The sequence below is a fragment of the Hyla sarda genome, chromosome 1 (assembly GCF_029499605.1).
Source record: "Hyla sarda isolate aHylSar1 chromosome 1, aHylSar1.hap1, whole genome shotgun sequence".
NCBI classification, from domain to species: domain Eukaryota; kingdom Metazoa; phylum Chordata; class Amphibia; order Anura; family Hylidae; genus Hyla; species Hyla sarda.
In genome coordinates, this window is record NC_079189.1 from 551,725,257 (window position 1) to 551,741,521 (window position 16,265).

At 43.3% G+C, this 16,265-nt stretch overlaps 1 protein-coding gene across 4 annotated transcripts in view; it reads left to right on the forward strand.

Annotated features, from left to right (window-relative positions):
- ARL15 (ADP ribosylation factor like GTPase 15) overlaps window positions 1–16,265 on the forward strand; it is a 263,307-nt gene that overhangs the window by 54,550 nt on the left and 192,492 nt on the right. Inside the window, exon 2 of one of the 4 annotated variants that reach the window (XM_056541771.1) lies at window positions 653–788. The exons of the other annotated variants lie outside the window; for them this stretch is intronic. Coding sequence (XP_056397746.1) covers window positions 663–788 — 126 coding nt within the window. The 5' untranslated portion in view covers window positions 653–662. The remainder of the gene's footprint in view (window positions 1–652; window positions 789–16,265) is intronic. 4 annotated transcript variants of the gene reach the window in all.

The window sequence follows — 16,265 nt, forward strand, 5'->3', positions numbered from 1 at the left end:
TAATTTGGTTAAAAAGTTTGTGATTTTTTTTAAGCGCATCAATAATAGAAAAGTATGTAATAATGGGTATCATTTTAATCGTATTGACCCTCAGAATAAAGAACACACGTCATTTTTACCATAAATTGTACGGCGTGAAAACGAAACCTTTCAAAATTAGCAAAATTGCGTTTTTCGTTTTAATTTCCCCACAAAAATAGTGTTTTTTGGTTGCGCCATACATTTTATGATATAATGAGTGATGTCATTACAAAGGACAACTGGTCGTGCAAAAAACAAGCCCTCATACTAGTCTGTGGATGAAAATATAAAAAAGTTATGATTTTTAGAAGGCGAGGAGGAAAAAATGAAAACGTAAAAATTAAATTGTCCTTAAGGCCAAAATGGGCTGAGTCCTTAAGGGGTTAAAGTAGTCATAAACATAAGCTATTGCCTGCTGAATCATCTAATTATGGTTGGAGTGTCATATGTATGCTGGCTTCCTTACTCTGTCCTTATATAGGATGTTGGATCAGTGGGGTACATAGAAAAATTACGCCCCATAGCAAGTATTGAAATGAACCACTTATTATGGTGCCTGATTTTGCTCCCCTTCCCCGGTATATATTTCCCCTTCTTTCTTGAACCAATTGGTCAATACCCCCTCCATTAGTTTGAAGACAATGTCGTCTCCTGGAGAAAGGAGTTTTGCACAGCTCCTTAATAACAAAAGAAAAAGGAATGGGACCAAGCAGGACTGGGCCCCCTCTTTCCAGGACCTTATAACAGCCGCATGGTCTGCCATTATGGTATGTATGCCCTTATATTGGAGCAGAAAGGCATTGGATATGTTGGGTTTCCGCATGGCTGACTCTTCCTAGGGTAGATAAGCCTGTGCCAGAGTAGTTTACTATTGGCTTACTCCCTTTTCCTCATTGCCTTGTTGTATGTGTTTGCGGGTTGGGAAAGAGCTGTCTGTATATGGACAGCTTTACTAATAGTGGCTGGAGATATTTAAGTTTTTTGAAATGATAGCTGTAAGAAATTTTTCTTAGTTTTGAGACATGACCTTTCATGTTTAATGACACAATGTAAGAACAGTTCTTCAGGATTCAAAAAAAATATAGCTTTCTTCTAAAAATAGTATAAAAACAGTCTACTGTAAGGAAACATGTAAGGAAACATGGCTGCAGTACCAGATGCAGCCCATGTAAAGGTGGGGCATTGTTAGAAAAAAGCTGCTTTTGTTACTTATTTTCTGGCCAGAAGCTGCTTCTGACAAGAGTGAGCATTCAAGTGTTGGCGGCTTTTCCCGATCATCACATTGGACATAATTTTTAGCCTTATTACTAATAATTGCCACACGAGAGAAGCAGTGGCCTTGAGCTATGCTTTAACACCGTTTTGGAACATACAATAGCTCAACAATTTCTGTTTTTCTGCTTGAAAGGGGTACTCCGGCCCTGAGACATCTTATCCCCTATCCAAAGGATAGGGGATAAGATGTCGCACCACGGGGCTCCCGCCACTGGGGACCCCCGCAAACTTGTATTCGCCACCCACCTGTTTGAGCTGCACGCCGCGGTGCCAGCTCGCAGACAGCCGGATGGCGACCACGGGGCCAGAGTATCGTGACATCACGACTCCCCCTCCCCCGCTATGCAAGTCTATGGGAGGGGACGTGACAGCCGTCACGCCCCCTCCCATAGACTTGCATAGCGGGGGTGATGTCACGCGGGGGCGGAGTCATAAAGTGGTTTTCCACTTTGATTTTGAGTGTGACTCCATATCCAGACCTCCATGGGTTGATAAATTTGATTTCCATTGATAAATTTTTGTGTGATTATGTTGTCAGCACATTCAGCTATGTAAAGACGAAAGTATTTCATACGATTAGTTCATTCGTTCAGATCTAGGATGTGTTATCTTAGTGTTCCCTTTATTTATTTGAGCAGTGTAGAACTGTGACACCTCATAATGGATGATTTCCAGATTAAGACTGATCGATTGAAGTCAGTGCAGAAGTTCTGCAGTCTACCTGCAAAATACATTTGACTTGCTGTGGATTGAAGATGGTACCGTACGTCAATTTACACAGATTTTACATGGCTTTTTTCTACAGCAATAAGTTTTCAAAAATGTTATCAACTAAATCCACTGCAAATATGCCACGTGTGCACTCTCTTTAGCTGTGATTTAGATGTGATCATCCTGAATCATTTATACCAAATATCGGTGTACACAAGATCTATGGACGCTCTGCTCTTGGAGACTTCTCATCTGTTGATGTTGACGGTCCCAACTGTAAGGGTGTGTGTGTGTGTGTGTGTGTGTGTGTGTGTGTACACAATTGATACCATAAAGTAATGGCACACTACACAAAAACTAATTAGAACATACCTTAAACTTGAAAATACCTTATGGGAACCTGTCGTCATAATGCCTCCCAAACCACAAGTCTATGGGCCAGTCCCCAGTGCCATCCTCCTGCACCTCCAGTGTTCATTGATAAACCACTCCTTTGGGTATAGGCAGAGATCAACCAATCAAGGCTGAGGAGAAGACATAGGGGACTGCACTGATGATTAGAGGTTCAGGCAACATAAAAGTAATGACAGGTTCCCTTTTAAGATTTGGACATATATTTTGGCCAGATCCATTGCTGTCAGAGGACTGAACAAGTCTCAACATAAAGAGCTGAACACTTCATAAAATCCTCAGCATAAGATCTGCAACGTATTCAGGTATGTTCACATGAATTTAAACAATATAATTTAGCGCTGAAGTCAATGGGAGCAGGGTTTTGGACAGTGATCCTAGGATGTTTGCATGTGGAAATCATGCCTATGTGGATGTTCCCTAATATTTTTACACACTGTGGATTTGCTGCAGATCAGTTGCAGAAAATGATCAGTTTTTCTGCTCTGAACAGTTCCTGACACGGACAGAAGTGGCAGCAGAGAGCACTGTGGTCAGACTGGAAAGAACGCATTTTCTGCAACAGTGAATGGAGTGCTGGCCGAGAGCATCACTCCTTGCAGGCAAGAGCCGGGGCCCCCGTTCTGGTGATCACGGGGAATACCAGTGGTTATAACCCCTGCGATCAGACACCCTTCCTATGCATAGGGGATACATTTTAACCCCCTTCATGACCCAGCTAGTTGCTTTTTTTTATTTTATTTTTTTTATTTTTTCTGGCTCAGGTTTTTTTTCTCCTTACCTTTATAAGACCAATAATTTTTTTTTCATTTTTCGACTGACAAAGTTGTATTAGGGCTTATTTTCTGTGTGGCAAGTTGTACTTTCCACTGACACTTTTTAAAATCATACAATGTATTACAAAGCCAGAAATTTTTGTAGGGCATTATTTTTTCGGAATTTAAAATACGATAAATATGACATGCCAACTTTAGTCTATGGGTCAGTATGATTCCAATGATACCAAACTTGGATAATTTTTTGATTCACTTTAGGATTAAAACATTTTTAAACCTTAAAGGGGTACTCCGGTGGAAAACATAATTTTTTTAATAAACTGGTGCCAGAAAGTTAAACAGATATGTAAATGACTTCTATTAAAAAGTATTTTACCGTTCCAGTACTTAGCAGCTGTATGCTACAGAGGAAATTCTTTTTGTTTTGAATTTCTTTTTTGTCTTGTCCATAGTACTCTCTGCTGACACTTGATGCCCGTATCAGGAACTGCCCAGAGCAGGAGAAAATCCCTATTGCAAACTTATGCTACTCGGGACAGTTCCTGACACGGACAGAGGTGTCAGCAGAGAACACTGTGGACAAGACAAAAAAGAAATTAAAAAATAAAAGAATTCCCTCTGTAGCATACAGCCGCTAAAAGGTACCGGAAGGGTAAAGATTTTTTAATAGAAGTAATTTACAAATCTATTTAATTTTCTGGCACCAGTTGATTTAAAAAAAAAATTTCCACTGAAGTACCCCTTTAAAAAAAAAAAAAGAAAGGGGGAGCCCTAAGCAATTACAGACAAGGTAAGGCCTCGGGCTTCCCTTGCAACCTAGAGCCCCCTGCGATTACATGGCGGGGGAGGGGGGGCGCTATGGGACCACTAGACACCAGGGAATAGCAGCATTTAATGTTTAAATGCCGTGATCTGTATAGATCATGGTATTTGAACAGTTAAATGACGGACAACGGAGCGATCTCTGATGTCCGTCATTAGCGGCAGATGTCAGCTGCTGATAGCATCGAACATCTACCGGTCGGGATGCGGACTTGAACCACGGGCCCCCGACATATCCACCCATCCGACCCATGACGTACATGTATGTCAATGGGTTGGGAATGGGTTAAAGGGGTACTCCGGTGGAAAACAATTTTTTTAAATGAACTGGAGCCAGAAAATTTAAGTTATAAAAATCTTTTTCCTTCCAGTACTTGACAGATGCTGTATGCTCCAGAGGAAGTTTTCTTTTTGAATTCCTTTTCAGTCTGACCACAGTGCTCTCTGCTAACACCTCTGTCCATGTCAGGAACTGTCCAGAAATAAAAAAGAGAACAAGGATGCGCTCCGTAGTGTGACACCGAGGGATAAAATAGGTAACGGTAAGTGTGAATTGCGCTGTATGAATAGTACCAAAGGAGGTTGTACTACGTCCAAGTACAACCATGGATAAAGGTGCAATACAGGGTGGTCTCTGCAGCTACTCCACGCCAATAAAATCCAAATAAAACGAATTTCTCCAAGCAACAGGGCGGGATGAACAGGAGCGCTGATACCAGGTACTAAGATAAAAAGATTTATTTCCCACAATTGTGGGAAATAAATCTTTTTACCTTAGTACCTGGTCTCAGCGCTCCTGTTCATCCCGCCCTGTTGCTTGGAGAAATTCGTTTTATTAGGAACTGTCCAGAGCAGGAGAGGTTGGCTATGGGGATTTGTTCCTGCTCTGGACACTTCCTGACAATACTCCGTAGTATACAGCAGCTGATAAGTACTGAAAGAATTAAGATGTTTTAATAGAAGTAATTTACAAATCTCTTTAACTTTCTGGCACCATTTGATTTAAAAAATATATATATTTTCCACCAGAGTACCCCTTTAAAGTAATAAAGTACATCCTTAATGTCTGGTGAATCGATTTTCTTTAAAGGGGTAGTCCAGTGGTGAAAAACGTATCCCCTATCCTAAGGATAGGGGATAAGTTTGAGATTGCGGGGGGTCCGACTGCTGGGGCCCCCTGCGATCTCTCTGTACGGGGGCCAGGCTCTCTGGCCAGATAGCGGGTGTCAACCTCCGTACGAAGCATGGCCGACACGCCCCCTCAATACATCGCTATGGCAGAGTCGGAGATTGCCGAAGGCAGCGCTTCGGCTCTGCCATAGAGTTGTATTGAGGGGGCGTGTCGGCCGCCGCTTCGTGCAGAGGTCGACACGCCCCCTTCCCATGGGCTGTTGGGGCTCCGTACTGGAGATCGCAGGGGGCCCCAGCGGTCGGACCCCCCGCGATCTCAAACTTATCCCCTATCCTTAGGATAGGGGATAAGTTGTTAACCACTGGGTCACCACTGGACTACTCCTTTAATAATGAACACCTGAGCACCAGCTGAAGAATACAAACAGGCTTATTTGGCGCACAATGTCACAATACTATGGCTACCTACTCCTTTTAGAAATGGCTGTGGCATGTACATGGCAGTCTCATACTATTCCCTGACAGCAGATGACAGATGAAAACCAGGTCGCGTGTGTTGGATTTCACGGCCAACTCCCTTTGTTGACTCCCTTGGGTGCGTTGTTCAGTTTTGGCTCCTATCCTGGCGGTGTTGTAGGATGGCAGCTTTAGGCTACAGTTGCACCAATTGCTGATGGGGTTTGCCATGACCTGACATCATAGTTTAGTGGAAATATCATCTTACTGATAAGATGCACATTCACATTTGTCAAAGTAAGCATGCTTGTTTATTAGTATGTTGAGGGATATGGCTGACCCTTTTGACAACAAAATATTAAGGAATCCAACATGGCCAATTCCTCTTTCATGTCAGAACAGTCGTAAGGAGTTCATACACCATTGACTGGTTGTGATTGTTATCTGCGTGACTTGAGTTTTAATTATTGTTTTAGCCCCTTCAGACTGGACTTTTTATTTTATTTATTTATTTCTCTCTAATCCCACTCACCGAGAAGGTCTAGGAATTTCTTCAAAGTAAAAAGAGAGATCTCTGAATGTGAAGTTTTTCTCCCTTTTCCATTTTTATCTGGCATTTATTCTTATTTCTAGAGTTGTCCTATTCCAGCTAAATGTAACAGTCCTATATGTCCCTTTTCTCCCGCCCACCATTTACATTTTTTTTTTGTTAGAAAATAGTTTTGTGCGTTTCCCCTCTCCTGTGCAGGTGCGTCCTGTCTTGGCTCAGTGTCAGAACAAGAGATTGCATGGAAAGAAATTGAAGTAAAAAATTAATAGATCGCAATTTGTAGATGTAAACCTGTTTGGTCTGTGCTAGTAGAAAACAATTGGGCCGTGCCATATGCCTTGTGGGAATAGTGTGTTGTGGAACTCTACTGCGGCATAAAGCAAGTACATATGAATCATAAACTCTGTTAAAGAATAACGTGAATCTCTATTCGCCATCTTATTCTCCCTCACGCTATCAAGGGATAGTTTATTATGCTTTGGTACTGTCTGTAGGCTGGAGACAAGTGTGTGGCACAGGCAGCCAACATAGTTACAATACAGTTAAGCTTTAGTATTGTATTTTTGCACTTGACCTTTGACATCATCTTTTTATAATGAAGCTAGCTTGGTGATCAGATGGTCCCTGCTTGGCGTCTGAAACCGTTATCAGCTGTTATTGCAAAGGAAAGCTACGGCTGTGCCCGTCCTCTCATCCAGAGCAAGAGCCACTGTTTGCAGAAAGAGTCCTGATCTAGTTCCTCACAATAACAGTTGGTTTTATAAGACAATCCCTTTTAAGGCTGTTTAAAGGGGTTATCCACAATAAGGTGACTTTAGTACATACCTGACAGACGGTAATGGACATGCTTAGAAAGGATCTGTGCTTGTCTTGGGGCTAAATGGCTGTGTTGTGAGTCCACCATAATGTGCTGATTTTCTTTTAGTGAAATGGCTATTTCCTGTTGGAGATCCCTCCCTCCAACTACAAGTCTCAGGATCCCTTGTTTTGTAAGTGTGAGGTCACTTTTCTCCCTCCCACACATGTCACCCCACCCATTGCAGCATACCTGAGCTTTGCGATTTGTTCATGAAACTACAATTTCCTTCAGCCCTGTGGAGAATGATCTCTTATCCCCCCCCAACCCCCCACCCCCACCCAGCGGTTGCTCCACCCATTGGAAGCGGACAGGCTCCCTTTTAACACCTGACTAGTGATGTAATGTCACAGGCCGCACTGTAACCTGGGAAAACTTGAGATAACACTCATTTGGTATGCTGTTAAAAATAAACATTGGGGGCAAAGATCACATAAGAATTGCAAGACTACCATAAAACACAGGTACAGACGCTATATTATGAACTACACTAACTTAACAGCCTCTGTAGCACAGTGATCTAACGAAGGTGACTGATACTTCGTAGGCCTATAATGGAGCTTGTCTCCTGCACCAAGAGGGTAAGAGCAGTGAGTTGGAGAGTGAAGCGCTTAGCTGCATGCTTCTCCTGGTTCATTTTAGACCCAGACCTTAACTGATCAAAATGTTTGACGGACACTGTAGAACTGTGAACAGCAAGCAAGAACTGCTATTATTTTTGTTGGTAGAAATATCTGATTAATCTAGACCAGACCCCGAAAAGGAATTTATACCCTGTACCAGACCCTACAGTTAACCATACACCAGACCACCCAACTCAAGTTTCATGAAAACCCCAATTGTGCAACTGTGTGAAGCGCTGCTTAGCTGCATTCTGGCCTGTACAAAGGATGACCCTGTCTCTTTTGAATGGAGTTTTCCAGGACACTTATTTATTTTTATTTTTTTTTTGATCGTCAAATTTCAGGACACTCAGCTGTTTGCCAGATCTGCAGCGCCCTCATACAGCATCCGTAGTGGCCGTGCTGGGTACTGCAGCCTTTTTTTTTTTTTTTTTAGTTATTCTAGTAGACCCATATTTAGGACATTAATGACCAGCAATTGTTTTATGCTACAGTATCAGAGCTGTTTTAGATCAGTGTTGCCCAACCAACGCACCTTAAGCTGTTGCAAAAATATAACCCCCAGCATGCCCGGACAGCCAAAGGCTGTCCGGGCATGCTGGGGGTTGTAGTTTTGCAACGTCTGTAGGGTCACTTGTTGGGTAACACTGGTTTAGATGAATGTTTTAACACGAGGGAAAAATTACCCCAAAACATTTGAATTACTTTATAAAAAAAATTATTTCCCAGGATATTACTGAACAGCACAGGTTCTGTTTTTCTCTGGTACCTCCTTCCAAGTTAAAACCAAGTGAAGAGAGATATTGGTGTTGTTACAGTGGTGCTCGAGGTGGGGTATATTGGGTAAGTGATAAGAGTTTAAAATTTTTTTAAAGTGACCTTCAAGTCCTAAATGTTATTTCATAAGGAGCAATCGCAGGGTGAGGATAAATAGATCTCCCTAGTCCTGTCTTATCATGCGGCTCCATTTCCATGATAAATGGACCCGGCTCTGGTCATGGCACGCTGCCTTCTGGCCGGCCATATCACACATGGGTTTATACATGAAGCGGAAGTCATATTCTTTATGTAACTCTAAGTGTCTCATAGAGTTGAAGAGAAGTCAGAACTGGCTTATGAAGTAGTTGTTAAAGGGGTACTCCTGGGAAATAATACTTGTCTCCTATACACAGGATAGGAGGTAAGTTTTGAATGCAGGGGGTTTCACCTCTTGGATAACCCGTAATCGCCAGCATAGGGTTCGGCTAGTCCCCTATTTTCAGCTTGCTTGGAACTAGGGATTGACCGATATCGGTTTTTTAGGGCCGATACCGATAATCGGTGGAGGTTAGGGCCGATAACTTATACCGGAATATCGGTATAAGTTATCGGCTATTTATCCCCCCGCGACACCGCTGCAGATCATTGATTTAAAGCGGGCGCTTTAAATCAATGCACTGCAGTGGCTTTTGCGGTGCCATAGGCCGCCTCCGCCACCAGCTTCTCTCCCCCTACTTGTCAGGGTGGTCCGGGCCATCCATCCTTCCTGTAGTGTCCGGCGGCGTCTATGCAGCATACTAGGCCGGAGCCTGCCCGGAGTGGAGAAGAGCACCCCCGGAGAAGAAGGACAGCCCGGATCGGTTCACCCTCCACCCAAAATACTGCCGGACACTACAGGAAGGATGGATGGCCCGGACCACCCCCATTACGGGCAAGTTTAATTATTTTTTATTGACTCGGAGGGTGGGGGAGGGGCCCGACCGGTATAGCGGTATGGGCAAAAATCCATACACTTTGACATGTACCACCTACCTAAACATCCCTAATGGCAGTGCCCTCCTTCACCAATATAATATGCTCCGCCAAACTTCAAAAATTGTTTAGAATTGGTTTGAGGAAGAGCTGCATGCAGTTAAGGCATAATAGGAGCGGAGGTTTCTCCGCAGTCTGAGAGGCTCATGGTAGGGAACTCTGCTCTCGGCTTTTCTGGAAGCTTCTTCTGGCGGCTGTATAGTGCTAGGAGGAGATTGAGACATTCCAGGTGCCTTTTACCAATGGAAATGCATGGTAAATGAAAATCTGATGGTGCCCGCCAGCTTTCGGAATTATTCAATTTGATCACATCACCTAGAAACTGACACACATTGTTTTAACAGGCAAAAAAACAAAACCCATTATTTATTTGTTTATATATTTTATATTTAAATCTTAAAGTGATCTATTACTTATTTTACTCTTATTTTTTGGAAATTTGAATAATCAAGTAACAACTTTAAAATATGTTTTTACAGATAAAAAAAAAAGAACATTATTATTACAGGCGTAAAAACCAATTTCAGACGGTTTATCTGCATCTATTTATTTACTTTAGTTTTATTTTTTTTGTTTATATCTTAAAGTTGTCTATTACTTATTTTACCGATATCTTTGGAAATTTGACTAATCAAGTAACAGCTCGATCATGTTGCCGGTTTGCTCCGCTAAAGGTGTTGACCAATCTGTCAAAGTGGAGAAAAAAAAAATAATGCGTTTCCTATTTTTTATTTTTTTTTTCTCCACTCAAATATTGAAAAATACCGGACATTCAATAGACCCAATTTAAGTCAGGGAGATCTGTCAGGACCCGGCGGTATCAGCTGCGCTCCGACCTGTTCAGGGTCCACCTAGCGCCAAATAAAGAATTGAATAGCTCGGGGCACAACGGCTGTGTGAACTTAGCCTTATGTAGAAGATACAATATTAAAGACGAAAAAAATACTTAAAATTCTTAGGTATTCTAAGGAAGTCTTGAAGTGTTTGGGTCTCTACTAGTAACATATCCTTGTCCTGTCATTCATTTTAATTGTTCAGATATTTTTTTTTCCCCCCAAGTTGGTTTACAAGAGAAAACCTTGTATATCTATTTTAAGTGTCTGGAGTAAAGCACAATCTTGACGTAAGCGTTTGTTGATATTTTGTTGTACCACGTCAATTCTTAGTAACTTGGTGAGAATGGCAGGATATGAGATGTGGGTACCTCCCAGCCTTGAATTCAATGGTCCTAGTAGTTGTAGTCAAACATACAATTCTGGGACAGGATACAAATCTTCATAAAGCTTGAGAATGTGCACCGATGTGAAGGGACACTGGGTGTGTGTTTGTATGTTATTATTTACATGGCGGATGTCTGAGGTCGTTTAGACTTTGCGAAGATCTCACTGTGAAAGACTATAACATTTGGACTTGTTTATCAATGTAATATACTGTATTAATAGTTGTTAGGCTTATGTGAAAGACCTTTACAGCCTTTACAGGTGTACAGTATTTCCCAACCTACAAGCAGCTTCATGGGGAACCACTTGTATAGCTGGTACTGGTACAATAATGATTTTTTTGTAAAGGGGTACTCCGGTGCTGAACGTTCGGAACAACAAAGATAGCAGTGAGTGAAGTGCAGAAGCGTGCACTTCTTCCAGCTTGTTCTATTAATAATGTGGGGGTCTGAACATTCAGACACCAACCAATCAAAACTTTGTTAAATTACAGGGACACTTTAAAGGGGTTCCGAACGCTTATAGCTGGCGTCGGGTCGTCACGCCACTAACTTGCATTGAGGGGGCAGAGCGTAACATAAAGAGGGGGTGGGGCCGTGACGTCACGAGCCCCGATGTCGGCTCTAAGCGTTAGGAACATTTTGTTCCGAACGTTGCGCACTGGAGTACCCCTTTTGAAGTGTCCCTGTGATCTAACAAAGTTTTGATTGGTTGGTGTCTGAATGTTCAAACCCCCACATATTGATAGAACGAGCTGGAAGAAGTGAAAGCTTCTGTACTTCCCTCACTGCTATCTTTGTCCAGTTGCATTTGATAAACTCCAATAGACTTCTATGGAGCCTGTTTAGTGCAAATGAATAGAGCCAGGGAGTGAATCTCAGTGCAGCATGCTTCTTCTTGCTCGCTCTAATGATCCGTGGGGGTCTGAATTTTTTACAAATTTTTTTAAATGAAAGTGACACTTTATAGAGACCTGTCAAAATTCTTGATTAGTAAAGGTCTTGGTGTCCAGAGCCATCACTCTGAAGAGTGGGGAGAAGTACTTAAAGGGATACTTTGCCCCTAGGCATCTCATCCCCTATCCAAAGGATAGGGGATAAGATGTCTGATCGCGGGGGTCCCGCCACTGGATCTCCCTGCTGCACTCGGCGTTCGTTCAGAGCCTTAGGTGCAGCACTGGAGGCTCGTGATGTCGCGGCGTTGCCCTGCTCGTGATGTCACGGCCACGCTCCCTAAATGCAAGTCTATGGGAGGGGGCATGATGGTCATCATGCCCCCTCCCATAGACTTGCATTGAGGGGGCATGGCAGTGATGTCACAAGCGGGACGTGACCATGAGGTCACAAGCCCTCTGCTCTCATCGCCAGTCATCTGGCACAGAGCTCCGGTCCCCTTTGGATAGGGGATAAGATGTCTAGGGGGGAATTCCCCTTTATGCTGAGCGCTTGTTCTTCCCTCTAGCTCGTCTCTGCAGGTGACAGGTTCCATGCTGTGTCCGTGCTGTCTACAGGTAGACAAGTGCTCCGCAGTGAGAGCCGGGGTCCCGTATCCGATACTTATCCCCTCTCCTGTGGTTAGGGGATACGTTTTTCACCACTGGACTACCCATTTAAAGTGAGTCTTGGTTGGAGTTCTCCTTTAACAGAAAGACGGTTCCTACCTGTGTGAAGATCTGTTAAGATGTTAATCCTCACTGTGTTTGTGGACAAAAATGAATGCTGGTCCGAGTATACATTTACATTAATATAATTTAAGTGCAGTTGTTGGAAGTCCGACAAAAAATGTAACTTAAAAACCAAAGTACAGTGTATTCTGAAGGAGGCAGCCAGTCCCTCCATTTATATTAACATAGGAAATCATTGGCATTGTTGTTTAGACTGGACTGTATATACAGAAATGTACCTCCCTCCCATGCCTATCCTAAGGATAGAGGATAAGTTTCAGATCGCGGGGGGTCCGACCGCTGGGGCCCCCCGCGATCTCCTGTACGGGGCCCCGGCAGCCCGCGGGAAGGGGGTGTGTTGACCACCGCACGAAGCGGCACCTGACACGCCCCCTCAATACAACTCTATGGCGATCTGAAACGTATCCCCTATCCTTAGGATAGGGGATACGTTTTTCACCACTGAACTACCCATTTAAAGTGAACTTCAGCCCCCATACTTCTATGCACCATCTCACCAACATCTCTTTTGCTATATATTTCAGGATTGCTGTATCTTACTTCACCTTAGCAAAGATTACCTTTTACAATTGCTTACCTCAGTGGTCTCCAAACTGTGGATCTCCAGGTGTTGCAGAACTACAACTACCAGCATGCCAGGAGTTGTAGTTTTCCAACAGTTGGAGGCACCCTTGTTGGGAAACACTGATCTGAACCCATCTATAGAGCTCTGATACTGACTTCTGGCCACTAATGTCCTAAACGTGGTCTACTAGAATGGCTAACAAAATCTGAATTCAAGCAATTGCCATTTGGTTCCTCACATACACTACATGGGACCCTACCCTTAACCCCTTAAGGACGCAGCCCTTTTTCACCTTAAGGACTGAGCCCTTTTTCGCAATTATGACCACCGTCACTTTACAAATTAATAACGCGAAAACACTTTTACCGAATATTCTGATTCTGAGATTTTTTCGTGACATATTATACTTTATTTTGGTGGTAAATTTTCGGCGTTAATTGCATCCTTTTTTGGTGAAAAATCCCAAAATTTCATGAAAATTTAGAAAATTTAGCATTTTTCAAACTTTGAAGCTCTCTAATTGTAAGGAAAATGGATATTCCAAATAAATTTTATTTTTCTTCACAAACACAATATGTCCACTTTATGTTGGCATCATAAAATGCACATACTTTTGCTTTTTGAAAAAATTAGAGGGCTTCAAAGTAGAGCAGCAATTTTCAAAAATGTCATGAAAATTGCTAAATCTGAAGGGACAGATGTTACAGAACTACAACTCCCAGCATGCCTGGGCAGTCGAGGCATGCTGAGAGTTGTAGTTTGGCAACATCTGGAGGGCTACTGTTTGGGCACCACTGTAGCAGTGGTCTCCAAACTGTGACCCTCCAGATGTTGCAAAACTACAACTCCCAGCATGCCCAGACAGCCTTTGGCTCTCTGGGCATGCTGGGAGTTGCAGTTTGGCCCCTCTAGTGGTTGCCACAGTAAAGATCGATTTACTTTCACTTTCAATCCCCCCCCCCCCCCACTGTCGATTCCCTACCTGATCAGGATCCTGCAGGCTCCAGCGAAGATCCCAGGTCCCCAGGCATCTTCTCCTGCAGGTACGGCCTCCATCTTCTTTCCAGAGCCCCTCGACATCCAGGGGTGGGCAGAACGGGGGGTTGCCATGCCAATCCCCTGTCCTGCGCTGCCATTGGTCACAACTCCGTTCTGAGTAATAGCAGGGGATAGGAGTAGATCGCAGCTTTGCGACCTTACTCCTATCCTTTAGGCTGATCGGGGCTGTTGCTGACAGCTCCGATCAGCCCTATTTTCCGGGTGATCGGGTCACCAGAGACCCGATCAGCCCGGTATTGGAGAAAATCGCATGTCTGAATTGATATGTGATTTTCTCCGATCGCCGACATGGGGGGGGTCTCAGGACCCCCCTGGGCGATGTGCCAGGGTGCCTGCTGAATGATTTCAGCAGGCATCCGGCTCCGGTCCCCAACCGGCTAGCGGTGGGGAACGGATTTCCCACGGGCGTATGGATACGCCCTCGCTCCTTAAGGACTCGGAATGCAGGGCGTATCCATACGCCCTGTGTCCTGAAGAGGTTAAAGGGAGTGTGAGCTGCATCAGCTCAGCACAGCCACTTCACAATATGCAGGGCTGTCTGCTGTTGTAGTTTTGCAACATCTGGAGGTCCACAGTTTGGAGACCACTGCTTTCCACTGTGGTTGGTGGTCTCTACCACTGAAGCTACTATGTTTTTAGTACATGCAAACATAATTCTCATGGGAGTGTATGGCTTTGTTCATGCATTAAAAAAAGTGTGGTGGATTTTAGCACTGGAAAACCCCACAGCTCAGAGCAAAAAAAATCGAAAAAAACTAACGTAAGGAAGAAAATACCATGGAAAAATACCTGTCGGGAATCAAAATTCACCAAGAAAACTACACTCCACTATTAGTAAATATGGGCCATTGTGTATAGGACCATGAGATGCTATATAGAGAACAATAGGGGCCTTAGTAGGATATGCAATGGGCTACTCTACAGCAGCCTGCTAGATTTTCAGATTTTGGGCAAAAATTTACAAGCTTTGTCAACCTGAAACCATAGTAAAAGTTTTGGACATTTGTAATGTTACTAGTTGGATATTGCTATGGAATGGACTATAGAAGCAAGAAAGGTGTTTGAAGTGCCATTATGCAAATATATTCAATACCCAAAAGAGGTTCAAGTAGTACACTCACCTGAGGGTGTCGTGCTAAGGGCACAACATTGTAGAACGTCTGTCGGTCAATACTTGACAGGGGTGTGTAAGGGCAACCAGCATCTACCATAGCCTGGGACAGTGCAAAGGATCTGAAATAAATTAAGGAAGAGATACGGGTCGGCACTCCTCACGGTATCCGGACGAAAAGTTAAATCAGTATGGGACAAGGACTTTACGTACATGAGGTTTAATTAATATATATGAATTCGAGTAGAATACAGACATGGTGCACATCTACAATCTTGTATAATGATCTGATTGCTTCTCAGCACAATATCAAAAACTAACAGGTTGTTAGTATACATTTTTGATCAAAAAGTACAAGCCCACTCGCCACATCAAGGCCATCTATTCAGAGTGGGTTCCTAACGTCCCTAGCATAAAATGGCGTAGCACCGGGCGGCGACCACCACCGCCGCGACGCAGATTACCGTATTTATTGGCGTATAACACACATTTTTTTAAACTAAAATGTTTAGCTTAAAGGGGTAATCCAGGAATTATTTTGACTATGCTACAGGGGCTGTAAAGTTAGTGTAGTTAATAATATAGTGTCTGTACCTGTGTGTGACTGTTTTCTCACAATTCTTCAATGATTTTCACCCCAATATTTATTTTTAACAGCATACAAAATGACTGTTGTCTCAGATTTTTCCCAGCTTGCAATGCGGCCGAGACCTGACTCACTAGTCAGCTGATGACAGGGAGCCTGTCTGCTTCATTGGGTGGAGGGATCGAGATCAATCTGGTGGGAGAGAGATCAATCTGCAACTAATGCAATAGCTGTAGGCACCCTGATTGAAAACCACAGGTCTTTTGAATGGATGCAGCTCATTTATGTTTCAATGGGTGGGATGGCTGATGTGTGGGAGGGAGGAAAATGGAATTATGGGATTTTTAGTAAAAAAAAAAAAGAAAACTGAAACAGGAAATACCAGTTCAGAAAAAGCTATCCACAGTGTTATGGTAATCTCACAACATAGCCATTTAGCCCAAAGACAAGCACAGATCCTTCCTAAGCATGTCCATTACTGTCTGCCAGGTACATACTAAAATCATCTTATGGTGGATAACCCCTTTAAAGCCTATCTGTGTGTTATACGCCGATAAACTCTTTCTGGCCATGCAGAAGCCGATGCGGTTCAATGATTTAAAGCTGCCGCCGCCCCC